General features: G+C 42.6%; 4 protein-coding genes across 16 annotated transcripts; 1 reads left to right on the top strand and 3 right to left on the bottom strand.

The window, feature by feature from the left end:
- Positions 1–29: 29 nt before the first annotated feature.
- Positions 30–8648, bottom strand: LOC112285774 (K(+) efflux antiporter 3, chloroplastic). 4 transcript variants are annotated; one of them, XR_016504501.1, is made up of 22 exons: positions 8036–8648; positions 7061–7581; positions 6334–6720; positions 6094–6195; positions 5899–5979; positions 5662–5763; positions 5389–5466; positions 5123–5191; positions 4960–5010; positions 4581–4694; positions 4315–4416; positions 3801–3935; positions 3375–3556; positions 3002–3149; positions 2804–2875; positions 2548–2649; positions 2161–2322; positions 1959–2048; positions 1489–1650; positions 1167–1310; positions 678–954; positions 30–467 (listed from the first exon to the last, which is right to left on the bottom strand). XR_016504501.1 is itself a non-coding variant. In XM_090252537.1 (22 exons), exons 2-22 carry the CDS (start codon positions 7148–7150, stop codon positions 261–263), a joined length of 2862 nt encoding a protein of 953 aa, XP_090108663.1. In that variant the 5' UTR covers positions 7151–7581; positions 8036–8648; the 3' UTR covers positions 30–260. The 4 variants fall into 4 exon arrangements, 3 of the variants coding, with proteins under 3 accessions (XP_090108663.1, XP_090108664.1, XP_024382650.1); XM_090252537.1 differs by having other exon boundaries at positions 678–959; XM_090252538.1 differs by having other exon boundaries at positions 678–959; positions 8133–8453.
- Positions 8649–9354: 706 nt separating this feature from the next.
- LOC112285775 (UDP-glucuronate 4-epimerase 1) lies at positions 9355–13280 on the bottom strand. 10 transcript variants are annotated; one of them, XM_024526890.3, is made up of 5 exons: positions 13176–13199; positions 11950–12045; positions 11583–11753; positions 10712–11389; positions 9355–10483 (listed from the first exon to the last, which is right to left on the bottom strand). In XM_024526890.3, the coding sequence occupies exons 3-5, from the start codon at positions 11628–11630 to the stop codon at positions 9857–9859; spliced, it is 1353 nt and encodes a 450-aa protein (XP_024382658.1). In that variant the 5' UTR covers positions 11631–11753; positions 11950–12045; positions 13176–13199; the 3' UTR covers positions 9355–9856. The 10 variants fall into 10 exon arrangements, with proteins under 10 accessions (XP_024382658.1, XP_073392033.1, XP_024382659.1 ...); XM_073535932.2 differs by lacking the exon at positions 13176–13199 and adding an exon at positions 12828–13144; XM_024526891.2 differs by lacking the exon at positions 13176–13199 and adding an exon at positions 12857–13092.
- Positions 13281–14709: 1429 nt separating this feature from the next.
- On the bottom strand, positions 14710–19723 carry LOC112285283 (uncharacterized). The gene is made up of 7 exons (XM_024525960.3): positions 19503–19723; positions 17990–18830; positions 17082–17453; positions 16468–16731; positions 16100–16252; positions 15410–15692; positions 14710–15295 (listed from the first exon to the last, which is right to left on the bottom strand). Exons 2-7 carry the CDS (start codon positions 18614–18616, stop codon positions 14847–14849), a joined length of 2148 nt encoding a protein of 715 aa, XP_024381728.1. The 5' UTR covers positions 18617–18830; positions 19503–19723; the 3' UTR covers positions 14710–14846.
- A 189-nt stretch (positions 19724–19912) lies between these two features.
- LOC112285285 (large ribosomal subunit protein uL14x/uL14z/uL14y) lies at positions 19913–21300 on the top strand. Its single transcript, XM_024525965.3, has 3 exons — positions 19913–19961; positions 20394–20678; positions 21078–21300. Exons 1-3 carry the CDS (start codon positions 19949–19951, stop codon positions 21200–21202), a joined length of 423 nt encoding a protein of 140 aa, XP_024381733.1. The 5' UTR covers positions 19913–19948; the 3' UTR covers positions 21203–21300.
- Positions 21301–22687: the final 1387 nt, after the last annotated feature.

Below are 22687 nucleotides of genomic sequence, written 5' to 3'. Positions count from 1 at the left end.
TATTACACAAGTCTATTACAGAGAGCCAGTGAAAAAAGAGGGCAATTTCCTTCTGTAAGAAAAGCTAACCAGTTGCTGTGGTGTACATGATATCTGCAATAACAATGCCGGTTTAATGGCTTTAAAATGTCTATTTGACTACAAAGCCGTTTTACAGCTTTCTGCCGTAAGTGGAAGCTCAAGCACAAATGTTCAAGCCTACCCACTCACATCTATGTATCATACATGTACGTGCCCATGTTAAATAATGAATCAATATCTCATTTCGATTCATCCCTATTTAATGCTGTTATTGTTACATCTATAGTCTCCAACTCCTCGCCTTCCTCAAGCTCCATTCTGTACCGCTCGTCTTCCTCTAACGCACATAATGTCACTCCTCTCTCGTCTTCTAGCTCCTCTGGTTCTGGTGATGGTGTTCTCATTCGCCACTTCAATTTAGCGATACCTCTGCTTGCTGGTTGGACCTGCCAAACGTGGATCATTCATTATTTAGATTCCGATTCACATGTTTGACTCAAATTTGTTCAGGAATTTTTCTACAAGCCCTCAAGAGTCTACTTGGAATATACTTGAAACTTTGTACCGTTCTATGACGGTTGTTCCATAAAAAGTGCTTTGATCAAGTGTGCAACAACTGGTTAACACCATGACCAAATAATGATGTAGGTACTCACTGGAGACGACACAGGTGGAGAGGGTTCGTTATCAGAGATCTCCGCAGAGGCAGCAAGGCTTTCGGTGTCAGGATTGGATACTTGATCAGCAGCCCCAGGCTGGAGTTTCCGATCAGTAAACACTCCGGAGGACGAAGCGACAGCAACAACCGATGAGGACGTTGACCCGTCTTCCCCAGAACTAGCGTTTCCATTTAAAACTTCTGTAGATGAAATTTTGACCTCTGTTGCAGAGTTGTTGTTGGCAAACAATAATGGTAACTTCTCGTCTAAGTTTCTGTCCTGCAACAAAAGACAATCAAACTTGTAGGGGTAAAGTCTGGGAAAAGCTTGGCTCTACCGCATCGGCTGATGGTGTTAATAGAAAATCATCACAAACCTAAATGGCAGGTTGACACGCGATGCAGAAATGATAATCTGAAATAAAGAGCAAATCAGAAAAGCTAACGACTGCAAAACAAGCTGTAAATTATGTCAGCGACGCCTAACCTCCTTGTCTAACGAATATATATCTGCACTAGGAGCGGTACTCCCTGCATCCATCCAGTAGGCTTGGTCATTGATGATTTCATTTTTCCTCTTCACCGAGTCATTCTTCATGTTTCTGTTCTTCCAAGTTTGCCGTACCTTGGTCTGCAAGCACGCAATAGAAGTAAGCATTAAAGCATTCAAGGTGTTAAGAGCTGGCTATGGATTGGTGATGCTTAGAAGCACTAAAAACTCAACATTAGTCAATGTAAGTAGTGTAAATATACGACCAACCCATCCTAGAATTTCTCAAGAGTGATGTAGAAGACCAAAGCGGATGGACCTGGAAAGGGACTAGCCAATCAGTCTCTTTGTTCTCCTTCTTCTCCACCGTCTCCTGTGCGCGAAGCTCCATAGATTCCCGCATCATGCGGCGTAAAAATCTTACATCATCGGACATGACCCCCAGCCCACGTAGAAGCACTGATCCCAGTTGCAGACTTGTCTGTAACCAACAGCCATCATGTTGTTTACTAAACGCCTCCGAGTTTGGACATGTGTTACTAAATTGTTTCATATCTAAGACAGTTTAAGATTCTTACTTTTGTGCATAGAATGTGCAGGATAGGCAGGAGTGAAATACTAAGCTTTCGTCCAAGTATGTCTAACTGCCGAAACAGGTTCGAAACAGCTAAAACTAGAGATAGAGAAATTTAGCAAACTGCAGAATATAGGTGTCTTGTAACAGGAAGCTGATGTCCTTTTCATCAAACATTGTCTCAATTACTTTTAATTTGAAGTTCAGAAGTATACCTCAGCATTTTCGAGTATGCAATCAGTTATCCCGGCATGTTTCAATTCCAAAAGATGTCCCAAATCTTGTGCTCTTGCGTAGATGGGCACCTGCATCCAAGGGTTACCAAGTTACTCCATTTTTTAGCAGTTTATGGGATAATTAGACTACTAAAATATGAGCAGCATTTTTGAGTTGAATTTAGGCCAAGAGACCTCATACTTGAGGAAAAGCTTGACGAAGACGTTCCACTGACTGAACTGACTTTTGTCGCCCTGTGTACATCACCATTACCGCCTTTGGCTGCGTAATTCCCGCTGTTTGTAAGACTAAAGGTCGAGAACCATCTCCATACAACACTGGAAAGCCAAGCTTACAGGCAGCCTGCACGATGAGAGGAGTTCAGTCTTCTGACGGCGTCCTACACTCACGTAACCATGACATAGAGAACAAAGTTGCGTGATAAAAGATTACCACCTCCACATTTGTGAAAAACGTTACATAATTTGACACCCTTGCTCGGTTCGCATGCAACGTCAACTCTTGTTTTCTTTAAGGTCTTAAAGATAGTCTACATGTCTGAAGAAGTATCATAGAAAATAGTCATACCTTCACTCGACCAGGATCCAGATCGAATGCAACATATGGCCAACCAGCTGCATCTCCACCAAGACCAGTCGCCAATGGGGTAGACAGAAAGTTGGCAAGTACCTGGAATGCACACAATAAAGTTGAGTGCACAGTTCAAACTGAGAACATACGTAGAGGCATGCATCCTTACGTAGTAGTGTCATCTTAGAAAATGGATCAGATGTGAATAGCTTTTGGGTTCGAAAAAGAACCGACACAAAAGCAGGACCCCCACCTGACCCATTTGACCGAATCCGATTATGACCACAGGTTCGTTGGCCTCGAAGTTCTTTACGCCTTGTAATTCCTACACCAAACGAGAAAGCACAGGTTATGATGAGTAGAACTTACAATGAATACATGTACCAGGGTACATTCACCAAATACTTTACATGGACAACTAAGAACTGAAAGGGTTACTTTGTATACATACTGAGTCCGTTGGAGAAACATCCTCAAACTCTCTCTCAATGTATTCTGCTGCCTTACGACCCACTTCATTCAAAAGCGGTGTCAAAGCCATTGACAGAACCACAACTATGATCAACAGCCTGTTCAACTCTAACGGTAAAACTCCCAGTCTGCAAAAGCCAACAAAACTTAGTCGCAAAATGCCATCTTGATTGATTCACTGGTAACACAATCAAGATACTTGGTATTTCAATGCTCGGCCACTTTGCACACCTTAAAAACACCAGAAGCGCCTTTCACTAAAGCTAATGCAGTTAAGCTAATCAGTTAAGCTAGTGCAGATCTGGTCATGGGGTCAAAAATATTGTAGACGAACACAAAAAGGGTTCCCATACCGGTTGGCGAGAGAAAATACGACAAACGCAAACTCCCCGCCTTGTGAGAGAAGCAAGCCTGTGCGAACACTCTCGGACAAGGTTAGCCCTACTCGTGGTCCAATTGCAGTAATGATAGCGGTCTTGATAGCAATAAGCCCAGCAAGAAGGGCCAATACATTGGGCCATTCTCGTGTCAATAACTGCACACCACAATGACTTGTTAATTACATGATATCGAGGCCCTGGCAATATTGATAGCCTATGTTTCGTAATAAACACAATTTCGATTAAACATGAAAGCTATTTTGTTTCATTTCCAGAGACTAACACTAAATCTTATGAAAGTATTCTCATTAATAATGTGCGGCGCTAAATAAAAACATCCTCCACTAGATCACACCTCAGCATTGGTTGATGTTTAGTAGATGAAGGAGAACTGCAAACCTGAATGTCGATTGATGTTCCGGTGGTCACAAAGAAAAGACCCAACAGAAGGCCACGAAATGGTCTTATGTCTGCTTCCACCTGAGTACGGTAGTTAGTCTCAGCAAGTAACGCTCCAGCTAGAAAAGCCCCAAGCTGCACAAACCATCCTCTTAATTAGCCCGATTTCGAAGTCAACAACCCTTAGTACAGCTCTTTGTGTAAACCAAAGAACTGTAGCATCATCCTCAGATTACTAACAACATAGTGAATTAGACCATTCAAAGTAGTAGCGGTAGTAGTATTAGTAATATTCAGAATAAGTATAAGAATATGATAATGATGAAAACGAAGTGGAACACTACGTTCGGCGTACCGTGGCTTCAGTCGGAAAACTATTAAGTATAATCTAGAAAACCAAACGAAAGGACTGATTTTATATAGACAGCATGATCACATGAACACCGAAACATACAAAAGAAAATAATCGCTATTAAATTACACTTGCGAGTTGGGAAGAGTTCAGAATACAAACCGTGTCACTAAAACCAAGTTTTTGTGTCAAAAGAGAAGTTCCCGTAACCGTCAACAAACACATTGCTACGAATGCCTCTGAGCTCCTTGAATTCGCCACAATCTGATTTCGATACAAGTTAGTGTAGACACAAACTGATCAGATGTTTCAGATCATGGTGCACTAATAGGTGAAGACAATTTACATTGTAGTATAGTTCAAAATGCTCCCAGTAGTCCACTAAAGAAATATTCAGATGAAATGAGGTTAGAAGTGGAGACACGTACTTCAAAAAGTCGACGAAGGAAAAGACGACCACCAAGAGATATGAGACCAAGTCCAAGCAAAGCTTTCAAACTTTCCGATGCCAAAACAGGCCAAAGATTGGAATCCGCAATATTCTGCAATACAGCGATACTACTCCTTCAGCCATGTAGACGTGTTGGTACAGGAATCAATGCTACTTCAAGTCTTTCCTTACCAAACTGCTTCTGAACGATCAATGAGATGGACTTCTGAAATCCACGGTAATTTGGTCTATGGCTGTGGTCTTTGACAACCAAACATAATCCTCAATGGCATAGAGAATCGTATAAATTCTAGACCGGCATAGACAACAAAAGCATGAACACTGCTCATGCAAATAGGGTTTGAAATTTGTTATACCCCAGTCTCCAAGATGGGAAGGATCACCAACAATGGCACTACAGCAATGTCCTGCCAACATAATCAAAACTAGTCAGAACTCACCAGTGAGAGCAATATGGAAAAAGCAAGATGATGTTCATTTGCATCTTGGATTGCTAGGTTGAGAAAGAAAAAAATTCACCTGTAGAAGCAGAATACCCAGAGTGGCAGAACCAAATCGTGTCGGTAGCTCCCCCTTCTCCGCTAGAAGCTGCGTGCATAAACGGTCTTGATTAATCCATTGATTCACATGATTTAAGCAGTGTCCGTGTATCTAATCGGTACCTATTCAAGTATTCGAACTATCTGATGACGAAAATCCAGAATTGCGGCTATCTGAGAAGGATTTTTCACTAAATCTTCACTACTCAGGACGAAGTAAGAAAACCAAGGAAAGTTCTCGCAAACCTGCAGCACGAAAGCTGATGAAGAGAGAGAAAGAGCGGCACCTATCACCACCGCTTCGTCTACTGTTCTAATATTCACCTGAAAATGAAACCGACACTTCAGTCACATGACGACAAATATCTACTGAGAAAGCCAGAGATGTGTGAGAAACTTTAGTTCTACATGGCAGAAAGAACTTTTTCCTCCCTCAGGTAAATTTTTTGATGTCGTGGATTCGTAGATCCATGAATTTTGATGTTATGAAAAGATGGATTCTGAAATGATATTACTTACAAGATCCGGCCTAGCGTGAAAGAGAAATTCAAGAATTTGAGTGCCAATTGCCTTATTAGGAGGAAGTTCAAAGGCTGTGAATGCCAATGTGGATAGCACAACCTGCAGGAAAAATTACAAGTTGGTGAAGGGGCTTCTCTTGATGCAGATCTTCTGAAGTAACTTCAAGTGGAACAGAGGACGTGCACACCGTCCTTTTAAATCAGCAATTAAATCCTACTTGTGTGAAGAATATACCTGGGCAAGTCCTATGCCAAAAGCAAATTTCGCCAGAGCTTTAAGACGCGCTAAAGAAAGCTCCAGTCCCATCTCAAACAGCTGCAAGAATGATCCAAATTTCAAGATCAAACGCGGTTTGAACAAATAGGAAAGTTAATTCTGAAAAACAAATCTCAGAGAGACAATCAAATTCTAGCTGAGAATGTTACATACCAGAAAAAGAATTCCAAGTTCAGCTAAAGCCTTGACATCTGTAACGCTTCGGATCAATTCCAGTTGATTCAATACAACACCCGCTAGTAGGAATCCCAAAATCTGGTGAAATCACATAACCAACTAGTCACTACACAACAGAATCCATAAAAGCGGTCAATCCGTAGAAGCAACTTGTGCCTGTAGCTCCTGCCCTGGAAAACGTACAAACCCAAAGGCATGGAGGTGAAGATCACGTACAGGACTTTGTTTGACAGCTTTGAATGCTGGAACAACCAACACAGTGGCCCCAAGAAATGTGAGAGTATCCAGTCCCAGGTTGTTGATTACATCTAAGCCTGAGGCTAATTCCGTCACTTGGGCCTTAACAACATGCAACTTACGTTGACGTAATCTACATGGATTGCTTTGTGGCCGCACTAATTTTCTCGAGTTTCCATCACCTAAGCTTGAAGAGCTGCGAAGCAACTGGTTTTTCATTTTTCGATTTCGGAGTTCCAAGGAGAGTGCTGGGATAGTTAAACTGTGCTGCAATAACGCGTTAATTACACCAGGTCGACGAAGCCGGGAACCAAGTGCATGGTTTGGCAAAGAAGTGACTCGTAAGCGGTATTGTGAATCCAGACCCTGGAAATTCCACATCCAAAACACTCCTGATGTTAAATACATGAAGACAACATATATTTAGTTACAGAATTTCAGATGACAAGTTTATCAAAGTATCTCTCACAACCAGTTACTTGGCTTGCTCTAAATCATTTAAGTATTCAATTCGGGTAACAAACCAACCCTATTTGATTACTCATCAAAGGTACATTGACCTGAAGGCAGTAAAGTGAATCAGTCACTACTTCCACTCATCTGTGCATGAGCATCCATTTTCATTATCCCTGTAAAGTCGTCAAAGTGGCTATGAATGTGAAAACATGTAAATCAGCTTGTCTACGAGACCATGGAAGAATCTTACCCGTGACGAGCTTGAGTGGATTCCGGCATAATTCACAGAGCTGTGTTCCATGCGAGGAACGCCTGCACTAGAACCCGAATATACAGCCATAGCTCTTCTTCACTTCGTCACATTAAAATATCTTCGAGAATCCAAATTGCACACAGCTCTATACTAACTTAGTTCTACTAAACATAATGTATGCCACGCACGAGGGTTTAACACCAGTGAGGTCCTCCTGGCAACTCCCGTTTGTCTTGATCAGCAAAATGCAATTTGAAAAGACAATGTCAATCTCAAAATCACTTCAGTCCACTGTATTAATCCTGTTTCTCACAACCCTTCACTATAAATCCTCTCTAATATCCAAAATCAAATGCCCTTGCACGGTTATCTGCTCGAAGTGCATTCAAAAATCCACAATCCGTGCCCGAAATAAAATATTTTATCCCTTCACCTTCGCAATTCCCTATCATATTTTCATCCAATAGCAGCTAGGAGAATCATTAAGATTCTGAATTTAGCACCTGCGAAGAATCAATCTGCACAAGAGTAAAGAAGGATACAGTTTGAATCCGAATAGAATGAATAAGAGCTTTCAAACAAAGAACCTGCATTCTTACATACATGTGCCAAATTTAGGGCAAACTCAGATTAAGATTACAATCATTGAATTGTCAACAATACCTTCACAAAAATTTATTCTACAGTGGATTCCAACGCAGAATTAACGTGAACTTTCCTAAAAATACAAAAAACAAAAAAATGATAGAATCGGTAAAACAAAATGTCAAGACAACTATTATAACAAATGAAAGAATTCAAAACTAATTTGCAAAAGCAGGAAACACCCCAACAACAACAACAACAAACATGAATTGAATTGAAAGATCTACTGGAAATTCAATGGAAATGAATGTTTCAGGAACATAGACTCAAAACACAAATCAAACAAAGTGACCCTGACGTAAAAAAACTAGGAGCAATCATCACCACCTGTGCTCCACATCCACTCGAAGGTGACTGCAATCAAAAATCAGCACACCCTCAAATGTCAACCATCCCGCATTCGCATCCCTGTTTCCACTCTTACCAATCTTCACTGCGTATGCAACCTGTTGTCACAACCATCAAACCTCCAAAACCCTCCAGACACGTCGGCGCCAACGCCCTACCCCCCGCCAATAAACCACGAGAGAACTCCTCGTACCAAGCGGGCCCGTATCATATTCCATATACAGTCCCTCTCTCTCTCTCTCTCGCTCCACGTCTCAGACTATTGAGCAGCCAATTAAGATCTCTCTCCTTCCTTGCTTCTTTCCTTCCTTCCTTCCCAAGCCCGCCGGACCAGTCCAGGTTCCAATCTTTGTGGAGTCGGCGAATCGAACAGACCAATTCGATTCCGGAGTCCTCATTCGGATGCGAAAGCAGGACCAGACGACGGACTAGCTCACAAGTCAAGACTGTCAGTGGATGGATAAGGCAAGCAAAAAGGGCGATTGATGTGAATACCCACGTGGCAAATTGAGATTCTGTAGATGTTTGGAGCCTCATGAGCCACAACCTCAACTCCCCCCCCCCCCCTCGCTCCCTTCCAAAAGTGACCTCTGGAGTTGGTCCCTGTCAAGCTCAACTGCATTGCGAACATATCTTGTTGCCCATCGTCAAAGGAATCTGTGAAAAGGAGGCTCGATCCATCCCCTGGCAATATCGAAAAGCGTACGATTGAGTTGCGATGAACTCATCTACACGGGGAGTGATTTAACGTCGGATCGCAGACCGCATTACTGTGATTGAAAGAGATGGATGGCTTGGTGACCAACTTCTTGCCAAGACTCGGGTTCGCGAGATCGTTGAGTTTCCATTGGAAGGGGATGGGTATCAATCAATATCTAATGAGATGAGATGAGAGGCCCCTCTTGTCAGCTTTGGATGAGGCCCGATGCAGGTATGAGCTTCAGTCCAGCTGGTCGTTGTCCACTGCTGAAGTAGAAAATGGACGTCCATGCATTGGGATAGAGAACTAATTGGACAATTAGCGTTCACAAGAATGATTATTAGATCGACGTGTTCCATGAGGTTTGGTATGGAGGTTGCCCTGCCTGCTACAATTGGATTGAGTGCTGTACATGGATATGTGAGTCATGGAAGTGACACTGCACGAGGTGAGAGTCCAAACAACTGCAAAACCATGCGTACAATTCGCAGTTGGAACCAGATGAATCAGGACACGACTGCCAGCATGCAGCACTTCAGATGACAGAACAAAGAGTACGAGACAGGTAACCTCGTCCGCACATGAAAGCAAGAGCAAGTACATCTCAACAGGAGGATCAGTGTTAGAACCTGTGAAACGGTGTACAAAGACATCATCCCTATACAATCTGCCAACCAATCAGCCCCGACAGATTTTGAAGACAATTGAGTGACAAAGTTACTTAGTACAAGAGCGTCCTGTGAAGATTACAGATACTAAGGGCTTCCTCAGCAGTCTGCCAGCAGCAACACTTGTCATGTTTTGAGCTGATGTCCCCATGAGAATCTTATCGCTCGATCAGTCAGGTAAAACCCCTTATCCTTCCGATATGCTAATGGGACTTCTTTCTCGAGTAAATGAGTCTGCTACAGGTCCTCTCTTCAATGTACCTTGTCAAAAGGGTAGTCCACAGCAATCATTTCAATGCTCCTGCCTACATGTACATGTGGTGTAGTAGCAAAAGCTGCTTCGTAGATCCCATCTTCCAGTCGTCCGAGTAGCAGCAGTCGTGAAGGATTTGGTGTCATGAAACTAATAATAGATATATACCGACTACTCTATTACAACAATCTTCTTGTGCTCTTCGTTGATTGGACGTTGTAGTATTTCAAATACCAGGTCACAAATTTCTTAAGACCAGTGTCCAAATTAGTTGTGGGCTTGTATGCAAGCTGCGCCTGCGCAAGAGACACGTTTGCATGTGTGAAAGGCACATCACCGTTCCTGGGCATCTTGATGAATTGCTTGACAGCTTTGACTTTCAAGTGCTTCTCAAGAAGCTCGACCAGGACTGGTACGGTAACAGGTGATGTGTTTCCGAGATTAAACAGGCGCAGCATTGCAGGGCCTTTCTTCTTACCTCCACTTCCAGTACTTTCACCTGCTGTATCAAGTGCTCCGACACAACCCTTTACAATATCATCTATGAAGGTGAAATCACGTGCTAAGTCCTTATCATGTGGACCCTGATAAATGTTAATTGGTTTTCCCTTCAGAATATCCCTGGTGAATGAAAAGTACGCCATATCTGGACGACCCCAAGGACCATATACAGTAAAAAAACGAAGTCCAGTTATGGAGAGCCCATATATATGATTATAGGTGTGAGCAATTTCCTCCCCCGCTTTCTTTGTAGCGGCATACAGACTTGCAGGTTGATCAGTTCGATCAGATTCCGAGAAAGGGACCTGCATATGAAATAGTATTTTAAAGCATTAAAACAAAAAGAGTAAAAATCTGCGATGGCACCTAGATAGTTATGAAGTACATAATTCTTACATTATCCTGAACCAGAATTGATTTCAAAAGGTCTTGCAACCTAAAAGCTGAACATGCTTACGAAGGAATCTCATCATGTGATTAAACTCAATCTACTTGGAGATCCTTGAATGAAAGAAACAGGGGATTAGTTTTACCTTGGTGTTCAAACCGTAAACTGAGCTTGACGACGCCCATACGACAGCAGGCTGAGGATTGGCATTCTTGCACGCCTCAAAGAGTGTAACTAGCCCAGCAACGTTGCTATGAACATATGACATTGGGTTCTGCATGGCATAACGCACACCAGCTTGAGCTGCCAGATGCATGACATGAGTGAATCGCACCATTTCAAACAGGTGACTCCATAGAGCAGCGTCATTGATGTCATCTTCAATCACAAAAATGCCCTGCTTGAGCAACATCTCTTGTCGTGCTCTTTTCAACGAAACCTCATAGTAATCATTAAAATTATCGATTCCCACTAGGCCATCCCCTCTTTTCTTTAGAGCCAGAGAGACGTGGCTCCCAACAAAGCCTGCCGCTCCCGTCACCAACACAACCAACCCATTTTCCCGTTTAGGAGTGCAAGACTGTCGCACTTTCTTGTCCCACAAATGATCACTCCTGTACGCCGAACGAATAGTTCCTCCGTTAGTAGAGCTATACGCTGTTCCACCGATGTATACATCCACAAAGCCATTCGCTGCAATCCGGAAACAAATAAAAATTGTTACAGCAAGTAGAAAAGCTGAAAAGACTAAGAGCCTTGCTGAAGCTGTAGAGTGCCATCGACTAGCTACCCTCCCGAAATAGCTACTGCGTTCCACTTTAACCTGCAAATTTCGACAAACAAGACACAGTAAGCACTTCGGCTTATCCACTAAGGACTAATATCTACCACGTAACATGATCCAACATAACTATAGAGATAATAACAAGATACTGCATGGTTAGCAAACTACACCTCACTGGCGTAAACAAACAGATAAGCGCATCGAGACTGGAAACTGCGACAATAAAACTGACCTTGCCAGGGGTAGATGGAAAACTGTCTTGTACCACAGAGGGAGGCATTATTTACTGATCAATTGATAACCTCTCTGATTTGAACTCCTCTTGGGAGATGATGCAAGTCCACTGCTAACCTCTGAGAATTACTTGAGAATTACTATTGTAACTCAGTAATTAAAGAGATGGCTGCAAAAGTCACCGAACAATGTCAAATCATGTGTTACTGTTGCAAAAACATCAATCACACTTAACCACTAGAGAGGAAAAACTAACGTGAATGCTCCAGACTACCTTATAAACATCAGCAAAAGTGAGCTCCCTCAAACGAATATTTCGGCAGATACATTCCTATACCTCCGCATCAGGTGACCTCAAGCATTACCTGAAAATTTTGATATGTACCATGCACATTGAACTTTCGGCTAAATTAAAACGCAATCACGAGAGGTGATGTTTAAGGCATCAACTAAAAGCGCTTCTGGATTTGACAACAGTGCAAAGTATATGAGGTTGTAAGAACTAGCTTCTTGTGCAAGCGAAAGAATGGAACAGAAGGATAAGTATCCACTTCTGAATTAGACTATCATGGATGCTACTGGTTCCAGTAGAGTACTAAGACGAGTCATCTCGAGAGCGTAGCTTATACGGGATATAGGGTTGGTCAACAGGACTGACGTAAGAGCATACCAATGCATATTAGAGTGATCATAGACTTAAGTAAGGCTAAAATACCTGAAAGAAGCCACGAGATAACACATATGACTACGTGACTAAGCCAATGTAAAACTGTGTGCACGTGAATATAAAACTTCGTTACAACCGAAAGAAACTGGTGTATACCTACATTGTAACGACATGTTTCAACTAGATCGTCTCCAATATCGTACGATCAGAGTTAGGAAACATCGAAAACATGTAACACTCGGAAACGTTTCACCTACTCCAACCAAGTGTGACCCGAATGCACCACGATCAGAAGCGATAGTGGACAATATCTTCATTCTTGCATCAAATACGCAAACACGACCACAGACAACCGTGCATGCCGAAGCCACCTCACAAATACAAAGCTACATCTCCGGAATAACACGACGTATCACAGACTCCCTGACAAGCTCAAATATCAAAACCCCATCCATAGCCAACGCGCACTTCGCTCACAACAACAACCACAACAACAGCACTCCACAATGTAAACAACTAGATCTGTCGGAAAATGCAGAACCATACTCGGGCCAACATCCACTAATCCAAGCCCACCCGAGGGGAAGTGCAGGCAGAAGTCCTACAAACAGCAGTCCGCTAACAGGCAATAGCATTCGCCGAGCTCCGAGAAAGTCCAATCCACTCCCCGTTCTACAGGCCTCTCTCCGCTACGCCAAACCTAACAACTAACAACTAACAACTGCCAGAGGTAATGCCTACAAGCTCCGAGAAAGCGCACGACACTATCACCGCAGCAACTACAAAACCGACCGGGTCGCAACAACGTCAAGCTCAATACGAAGCCAGCGTGACAAGCAATGACCAGCCCCGCACATCTCTCGGACAAAACGGCGGCGACGATAGTGAGGTGAGAGATTAAACAATTCAGGTGCGCGAGCTCACAGTTGAGCGACAATGACTCCGCGGTGTGTGTCGACAGAGAAAAGGGAAGAAGGTACAGAGGGTCGGAGGCTTCTGCACTCGTGGGAAAAAGGAAAAAGAAACAAAACAAAACAAAATATTTCTTGCCCACCTGCCCGCCTGCCCGCTCGAAACATCACTCTGAACAAGACCATTATTATCTCACCAACTTCTCTGCCACGTAATCAGGCACAACAATAATATGATTCCTAAGTTTCGTTTCGGGGCTGGCAGTGTCAGGTCACTATGGACTTCGCGAAGCTTCCTAGATGCTGCTACGCACATGCCGATTCCGATATGGAATTGGTACAGGGTTTCTCATCTGACTGTGCTCTCTCGTTTTAATCCTGCTGCTATTTGTGTGTATCCTCTATTTTCAACCAGCAAATGCTAAGTTAGCGTGTCGATCTCGAGTCATGTGTCAAGTTACGCAACCATGTATTTTATATGTACCTATGGCTTACATAAGAATCGTAAAATGATTACATCTTTTTATTTGTTTTGATTTCTTTACTATACATATATATATATATATATATTTCTTTTCTTTTCTTTCCTTCTTGCACATATGTTAAATAGACCCAGGTTTTTACTAAATTGATTTACCCATGACAAAAAATATGATAATCATGATGAATGTGGTTAATTTTTATTTGTTTCAGATCCAATAAGGGAGAAATGAATTTAGAGGTAATTTTTTTTTTATTTATTTATTCATGATGGTTAGGATGGGTGGATCTATTTAGTACAGGCCTAGGTCTATTTAACATTCCCTTATATATATATATATATATATATATATAATCAATTTTATGAACATTTAAAATTTTGAATAAATACGAGTGAATAAATGTTTCCAGCATTTTTTTATTATTATTGATCTTAGGGGAAAAACTAAATAAATAATAAAAATAATAATAATAACATTTGTTGAGGACTTATTAAGAAATTTTTTTATATAAAAACTTACTTTTTATATCAAAATATTTTTTATGATTTATTTCAAGTATACTCATCCAAGATGTATATTGTATTTCAAATCTTAATTTCTCATACACTACACTTACAATGTTTATAAATCGCATACAAGCACTCACAAACAAATCTTTCACACAAACTAGACGCATATCTATGTTGCCTTCTGAAAAAATAACGGGATGGGAGTATCTCGCAGTGCATAAGTGGTATGCTTATACCCTCAAAAGCACTAAGAAGCTAAGGCCACCCTGTCCTTTGTCTAGTGGGATAAAAATTAGCCTATTGTGTAGATTTCCCACAGAGAAAATAATCAACACATGGTTGTAGAAATGCTTTTATCAATACGTCTCAATTGCTACTCTATTTTCAAAGTTTGAAACTATTTCATTGCCTTGCTTCACTAACTTATTTCAGTACCATGCTTTAAGATTGTAAGAGGCGACCAGCATAATTGAGGGTCACTATGCCAAATATCAGCAGGGGGTAGAGAAAACCAAATGACACGAGTCCATGAAAGAATTTATTTGAAAGGCTGGAATGGAAGAACAAAGTCGAGAATTATTCAGAATACATGTGATTGAAAATCCATGGTATTAGAATTTGAACATTTTCTGAAAGGGTAAGTGATCATACTAGTTTGGTAAACACAAGACTCTCTGTGCAGTAGATAATTTTCTAATGGTTGACCTTCTCAAAGACGCTAATAGCACCATCTACACCTGAGCAATAGATTTGTTTGGTCTTGGCATTCCACTTCATATCAGTGCACGGTCCTGCCGGAGGAAGGGGCGTGAGGGGAGACAGCACAGAGTTCACGCCACCAGGACCAGAGAGTTCCAAACAATACAAGCCCTGCCTAGTTGTCACTGCAACAGCTTCTTGCTTAGGGCTAACTGCCATCTGAACCACAGGCTTCGAGTCTGGAATGACTTGAAGCACGGGCGTTCCCGTGTTCCTGATATCCCAAAGGAAGATTGCTGAATCAACGCTGGCCGTGCTCACTGTATTAACGTCCAACATGTTAAGTCCTGTGATGGCTTTCAAGCTCGGGTGAGAGAGTTGCCTCGCTGGGGCAGAGGGCTTTGTCTTCAAATCCCAAAGTTTAACGGATCCATCACTAGCACCTGTGAAATTGCAGCGCGTGTAAGAATCCGCGTAGGCAGGTGAACCTCAAGCAGCAGACATAAAAGTTAAACAAAGAATCTACTGAACAGAATGACGAAGAGAAGCTCACTAACCCGTGATTAGTGCAGGTGCAAAAGAACTGCGATGGAGGCTTGAGATCGGTGTATCGTGGGCTTTCCAGTGAGCTTTAGGGGCGACTGCAGTTGTTGGAGCTGTTGCAGCTGCTGAAAGATCGTAGACCATAACATCTCCATTGAGAGCTGCTGCAACTGAGGTTTTTAGCGCTGGTGTAACAACACCGAGCGGTTGTAATGATACCACGTGTAGTAATTTGAGCCCAGTGGGAGCCTGCTTTCGTAAACCTAATATGCCAGTATCGGGAATTCGAATTGAGCCCTGCAAAGCAAATTCAAATGGGTATCTTTTGCACCAGGATAGTATTGTAGACAGGACTCACCACTGCCACTGAAGTGTACAAGATTAGGTTTGAGCAAGCCATTGCAAATTGCAAGCATTAAACAGTTTCATTGCGTCCTCATTTGAGATTGTGGGGGAGGACTAAGCCCAAATCATTTGCTTTAATCATGCCGCTAAACATGTGGGTAAGACTGCGTAATGTTTCAAATACGTTACAGCATCTCAGTGTGGATAGTATTCTTTCTACATGCGGATAATTATTTGAATCCAATAAAGACAAGAAAAAGAGGGCAAAAGCAAGTAAAGTTGAAGTCTAATTAATCATATGAAGGAACATAAACATTCTGTTTTTAAGATCTCGATACGAGCAGTCATCAACGACTTACCTTGAATTTAAAAAATGATTCTCCTGCAAGGCTGTGAAGAGCAATTACAAAGCCAGAATCACGGGGATGGGGAGACAAGGATAAAAGCATTTTCGCATTAGTATCAATGTCCATTGATTCCATCGTAAATTCAGTCGTTTGCGAGTGCATGACCTGCCAGTTCAAACCAGATGTAAGAATAAGTTCCGGAGCACGGGCATGCCGACAACCACTGAACTGCCACTCAAATTTATAATGACATGATCAGTGACTACCCAACAACTAAGCTAAACTTTAGTTCAATAATACCACAATGTAAATAATCCGGTCGTATGCAAAAGGCACAAAGGAAAACAACAGTGGTAATACAATCAAAGGTACACCAATACCTGAAGAGCAGGTTCTGAAGCCTTAGAATAGCCACAGCATTCCCAAAGGTTAAGAAGTCTCTTTGAGGAGCTGATAAGCCAGCCAGTATGCACCTCTTCACCCACTAACCCGTCCAACTCAGACGCATACAACATAACATTTACAGCGTCACGGTTGTGTTCTGTTACAGCTGTGGTCCAACGCCCCTTCCATGAACTTGCTGCTTCTGTCACCCGGCGAACCCCAGGAGTTCGAGGCTGACCTGCTGGTGTCTTGTTGGGAGTCTGCTTAAAAATGCGATGTAAACATGTTCAAGCTGTGGAGACACTGAACCCAAAAGGTCTTGTAATGATGACGACAATAATAAAAGGAATGACACTTGGCAAAAAGCTGAAAATCAAGCTGCACTTTATGGAGACCAAAAAGCTGTGGAAGAGCACTCAACGGTGGATACAAATACGGTACAGGTACTTTCAAGTGATGTGCTCAACATTTACCTAAATGACAGGATCCTACAACAAATAATGATAACAGAAAGAATTGTACTGCATCTGTAAGCCATAATGCTCACCATGGATCCCAAGTGTGACACCTAACAAAGCCTACTGCATACAAAAGGTGAACCAAGTAGTACCTCTGGCCGAGATTGATTGCCTGATTGCTGTCTGGTGAAGGGTCCAATTGGTCCTTGATGGTGCGCTCCAGACGTAGGGGTCCGACTTCCTTGAGGTGTTCCGGGTGTACCAGGTCTTCCTTGTGAAAAAGGAGTCCCAATCGGAGGTTGCTGGTTTGTCCCAGAAGTTGGGGTCCGGTTACCCTGAGGTGTACCAGGAGTACTAGGTCTTCCTTGTCCAAAACTAGAGCTCCCCACAACACTTTGCTGGGTTTGAAATGCACCATTTCTTACTGAATCGTTCTGTCGGTCCAATCCAAGGCCAGGATCAGATATCCCAGACACGGGATAGGATCCTTGCAGAGAATTTTTTCCACCATTGATTCCCACAGTCTGCAATCAAACCGACATATGTGCAATTGGTCGTGATATACTCCATGACAAAAAAAGAAAAAAGAAAAAGGTTAAAACAATCTTTAACTTCTCAACATACCACACTGATTCTTAACCAGACTAACAGGTAATACACTAAACTCTACTTAGATCCTAAGCTATTATCCCGTCATCAACAACTGCAATAAACAGCACATAGACCAAGACTTTCGTAAAAGAAAGAGATAGTTACTGTTCTCCAAAATGCTGTCGACTTTGTAAGCCACAGTCCACGTGGAAAGAACTCTACTCAAATTTAACAGTAAACCGATACCAATAAGATAGAATCCTATGTTAAACCATTGCACAACTCAAGCAATAAGGATCGCTAGAAAAAGTTTTGAAATTAATATAAAAATCGCCAAATCCGTGAATTCAAGACGATGCTGAAGCTGGGCGTAAAACTGAAATAACCCAAAGTCGTGCCCACTGAAAGTTTGGAGAAAGGAAAGCAAAACTCATATGCCCCTGATGCCAATAAGTGAAAGAGAACCAACCTGACCAGTAGACACACGAACTGGAGGAAGCCCAGCTTGGCCGAGGCTAAGAGATCCAATATCTAGACTCCGTGAGGTGAGATCACCCGACCCAAGCTCTCCCGATCGAAATCCAAGCTGTCCAAAGTGTGATTGTAACCCTGGTAATGGTCCCTGCATGGAAATTGCGCTCGGGCGACCGATCGGCCCAGGTCGGGAAGTCCCAAGAGGTGGACCGATGGGAGGAATTGTCAGAATTGACGACGATGAAGAAAAAGAGGAAGGTGTGGAGCCATTGTCGTTGTACCTAGTGCTTTCCGTAGAGAATGTACCTACAGGACCAAGACCTAAACCTGAGCCCAAGTCTAAGCCTAAACGTTGCTGGAGGGCAGCCACAGATGGAGTGATCACTGTCACGGGTGAGATTGACGATTGCCTACTCGGAGCTGAGATTCTCGCGGTAAGAAAATCCGGAATCGATGAGGGCGGGTGCGAGGGGAACTTGGGTAACGTGTTAGTATGGGTGTTGACATGAACCAGAACCTTCTGAAGCACATTGATGGTTTGTGTGAGCTCACTCTTGTCCAGCTCGATGACTGCCTTGTTTCTGCCCCGCTGCGCCTGCTCAGGAATCTGCGTATATCCCATTTTAATAACCTAAAGAGCTCTCGGTACCAGATCAATGACAATACAAAAAGGCTACTGAACAGGTTTTGACAACTATGCTAAAAATCAATGCTTAAAAATCTCAAGCAGCTAGCCAGTCAAGCAGTGACTTGGCTCTTGGAGGTATTTTATCTTGGGGACCCTCGATAACATCCTCCATTGATCGAATTAGATTGATCAAAATTGAACTAGCTTCCTGCAATTTGCAATCATTCCCACTGTGAGAGACATGACGAACACGGAGTGTACTAAAAATACAACGAGGTCATGCATCACACCAACACATTACTGTAAGCAGATTCATTGGAGATTCTATATCAACTTCAACCTATCTCTCTGTATTAACATTGACCAGAACTGCAAGAACAAACACGACGCTGTCCACACTCAAATACAAACAATCGAAAACAGATCAAATTCTTGCCCCCTTCCAACACATCGTCATCCCCGCTCTTCTGCGCTAACTGCCTGCCTCTTGGACAACAAAACCCTAACGCGAACTCTCTAGTGCCCAATACTATGGGCAAGCAGCGAATGAATGTTCACTACGTTATTCTAGGTGATAGGGTTCCCGCCCAAAGCGGCAAACCTCAACAACAAATCCCTCCAACAATCCCAATCACCTCAATCGAGGTCGCCAAAACGTCCCAATTCTTTTCTGAAATCGCAATAACGACTCTAAACAACACTCGTAACGTCAAAATCACACCACTTTAGGGACCGCACAGGCTCTCCCTTCCCCCAATCATGATCTCAAATGAACCTAATAATAGCAGACTCCATACTACAGAGTTCAGAGCCTCCTCCATCGTTGGAGCTGGCTATTAATCCCTACCAAAACCTCATGTCCTGCAAAATGAAGACGCACCTTGAAGAATAAACGAAACGCTGCTCAAAGGAATACGTTGGAAATATTAAAACGAACACAAGTGGAGCTCCAATTCTTCCCACTCAGGCAGGCGTAGACCTAACAGCGAGGGGGTAGATCAAAGTGCGCTTATGAGAAGAGCACAGAATGCACAGAATGCAAACGACCAAGTACAAGCGGAGGGAGCAGTCCGAGCTTCAAAAAGCAAGGCAAAGGATGACGAAGCGGTCAATTCCCACGTCAGTTTCTTAAAAACCAAAATTAGGGGTCCGAATAAAAGCCGCCTGTGGTCAAAGCTCAATACTAAGAGGACGAAAGATATTCGTTACTCGCCTCGACAATTCATCCGCTAGGGTTTTGTGCCTGGTTATGAGAGCGACGACTCCGCAGCTTAAGCTCTCTCCTATTGTAGATTTCCATCTCTCCATCACCTCTCGATCGCCACCATGTCGAAGCGCGGTACGCTCGTCCCCCTCTCTCTTCTCGTATGTTTGATGGAAGGTTAATATAGTTGAATGGAACTTGCTTAGGTGTAGACGCGCTTTCGAAGTGTCTCATTTGGAAATGAATTTGGAGTAATTGAGTTCGGAATGACGTAGCTTCATTGGAGGCATGAAGCAAGAGAGATGTTGTTGTCCTGTGATTGGTGGCAGTCTTTTATAGCGACTTTTGTATGGGGGTTCTTATGAATCTACGTAGAGTACTCTGGATCTCTCTGGGATTGAATTTGCGATGATCTGAGCGGTGTTTGAACTCGTATCTGATTTCCGCCCGTGGCATCAGCTAGAATGCGTGAGATATGTTTGCAAATATATATAGATGTATTTGAGCTCTTCTACTTTGTTTTAGGTTTTGTGTGCAAGCTTTGACGGTAATGGTCATTGATTCTAGGGAGGGGTGGTTCCTCCGGGAACAAGTTTCGAATGTCGCTGGGTCTGCCAGTGGGGGCAGTCGTCAACTGTGCTGATAACACAGGCGCCAAGAACCTCTATGTCATCTCCGTGAAGGGAGTGAAGGGGCGCCTGAATAGGCTCCCAGCTGCGGCTGTAGGAGATATGGTCATGGCTACTGTCAAGAAAGGAAAGCCTGATTTGCGAAAGAAGGTTATGCCTGCTGTAATTGTTCGTCAGCGCAAGCCCTGGAGGCGCAAAGACGGCGTCTTCATGTACTTTGAAGGTTCGCCATCAACGTTGACTCCCATTCTTAAGCCTCAGAGGATGTGTTGAATATGTTTTGTTCATCTTTAGGGATATGTGTATGGCGTCTGGTTTTCATCCTTTAAAATGTTCATGAATCACTAAAATTTGATTCGTCTACCTGTAGGCTTACATTTGGTTCTTGAATTTGGAATATGTGTTACTTGATGTAAGGACACGGTTCTTAGGCTATGAACCGCCCAGTCTGTGGAGTCACATTCACTTTTAAACATATAGCTTGTTTGCTATTTGACCCAGTTTAGTCTTAGTTTACATGTTTTCTGCATATCGTGCCCTTCTATTTCCGTAACTTCATCCATCATTCTGAGGTTTGTTGAAGTTTGTGTGCCTTACCTTTACTGCCTTGCATGTTGTGCAGATAATGCGGGAGTTATTGTAAATCCCAAGGGTGAAATGAAAGGTTCCGCCATTACGGGACCTATTGGAAAGGAATGTGCGGATTTATGGCCAAGAATTGCTAGCGCTGCTAATGCGATTGTTTGATTACCTCATCCTGGACTCCTTTATTCAAGACATGTACACGTCTTTTGTATTAAAAACACGGGGTGTTCCTGTCGAGAACATGTCTGATCATCCTGGTATTTTGGGCTTCGTATTTTAGGATGTGTATGGATGCCCTTGATATAATCTCTGACACTGTCCTTCCTGGCCTTCATTCTTTTTGTGTACATCTCGTCTACTGTCGTGTATCAAGGTTTAGTTCGTACTCGCACTCTTTCCTTAACTAAGCTCGTTTGATTTGTGTCAACAATCTGGTACAGTTGTAGCGCCTATTGTTTCCCATCCTTGTAGTTGATCTGTAGTATTCTACACATTAAAACTTATGGTATCATCTCCTCTGAATAGTTTGGTTCAAAAGTCTTACCATTTGATTTGTACTTTAAATGAGACTGTTCGGGATGAAGATGGCAATTGCATCCTTAATTAAAACTGTGTACTTGTAACCACATTGAGGTTTATAATGATAGTTTAGGGTTGAATGTTATGTATCGGAAGAATGTCCCAGTGTTCAGCTTGCTCGACCTCACCAGTGAGAGCATTTCAGCTTCGTGTTTGCGTAGGGAATGCCCCAGGTGGTTCACCGCATCCAGGATTTTAGACGGTAATTCTGCTAAAAATTCTCCTCAAGCTCCTAGTGCACTGACAATTCTATTTCCACGTAAGGCTTCTTCGTGTTTCTTAAAATATCCACGCTCGTCGGGAATAATACCGCAGTCTCCAGTTGGCGACTGAAGGCGAAACCTGCAAAGTTTCAGGATTTTTCAAAGAGCTCTGTAACAATGAGAATTGGGATGCTGAGGGATCATTTGTGTTTGTTTGTAGCTCTTATTTGCGTCGGTGATAACCTTGCAAGAGTAGAGGTTGGACAACTGCACATGCAGCAGGCAAGTGGTTTAAGATGAAGCTTTCATGTTAGAAGAGATGTCTCTTTGCTTTGAAATCATTTGATGACAGGTGCGGATTGTAGCATGCTACAGAATGTGATTCTCGTTTATTTACCAGGAATTAGATTTACGTTGCGATTTATTGTATTTCGGAACTTCAACAATCTTTTCAGGAATGCAACTATCACTGCAACATCTCTCTCAGAAAATAAACATCATATTAAGTCTCAGGCTGATTTAGAATCAACTTGCTGGAATGTAAACTACGTTGATTCTCTTCCAATTAGGCAGAGACCCTTTCGCACCTATAACATGTCACTGCGGCTTTACATGATAATTACATGCAAATTGATGAGCATTCATTGAAATCTTCCTCTAGTGAAATGCAGTAACCTTCCAACATCCCTCGTAAATTAGGTGTGACTGACAACATCCAGAAACAACCTCAACTCATCTCACAAAAAGATGATGTTCAAATAATTCGCAGTGCATTTTTCAGCGGACAATGGATTGTTATTAGACCGAGCACCACTTATATCAGGAAGCTCTCACAACATTCTCCCTCAACAAGAAGGCGACCATC

The sequence above is a fragment of the Physcomitrium patens genome, chromosome 8 (assembly GCF_059467195.1).
Source record: "Physcomitrium patens ecotype Gransden chromosome 8, ASM5946719v1, whole genome shotgun sequence".
In the NCBI taxonomy this organism is placed as follows: domain Eukaryota; kingdom Viridiplantae; phylum Streptophyta; class Bryopsida; order Funariales; family Funariaceae; genus Physcomitrium; species Physcomitrium patens.
This window is presented reverse-complemented; position numbering and strand designations above follow the sequence as displayed.

Coding starts and splice junctions, on each gene's coding strand:
- LOC112285774 (XM_090252537.1), bottom strand. CDS start 7,150: ATGGCTGTATATTCGGGTTCTAGTGCAGGCGTTCCTCGCATGGAACAC. Junction 6,721..7,060: donor TCCACTCAAGCTCGTCACGG/GTAAGATTCTTC, acceptor TGGAATTTCCAG/GGTCTGGATTCACAATACCG. Junction 1,651..1,958: donor GCATACTCGAAAATGCTGAG/GTATACTTCTGA, acceptor TGTTGGTTACAG/ACAAGTCTGCAACTGGGATC.
- LOC112285775 (XM_024526889.3), bottom strand. CDS start 11,630: ATGCCTCCCTCTGTGGTACAAGACAGTTTTCCATCTACCCCTGGCAAG. Junction 11,390..11,582: donor TTCCATCTACCCCTGGCAAG/GTCAGTTTTATT, acceptor CGAAATTTGCAG/GTTAAAGTGGAACGCAGTAG. Junction 10,484..10,711: donor TTTACGGTTTGAACACCAAG/GTAAAACTAATC, acceptor TTTCATATGCAG/GTCCCTTTCTCGGAATCTGA.
- LOC112285283 (XM_024525960.3), bottom strand. CDS start 18,616: ATGGGATATACGCAGATTCCTGAGCAGGCGCAGCGGGGCAGAAACAAG. Junction 16,732..17,081: donor GCAATCAATCTCGGCCAGAG/GTACTACTTGGT, acceptor ATTTTTAAGCAG/ACTCCCAACAAGACACCAGC. Junction 16,253..16,467: donor CTTCAGAACCTGCTCTTCAG/GTATTGGTGTAC, acceptor TTGAACTGGCAG/GTCATGCACTCGCAAACGAC.
- LOC112285285 (XM_024525965.3), top strand. Junction 20,679..21,077: donor CGTCTTCATGTACTTTGAAG/GTTCGCCATCAA, acceptor CATGTTGTGCAG/ATAATGCGGGAGTTATTGTA.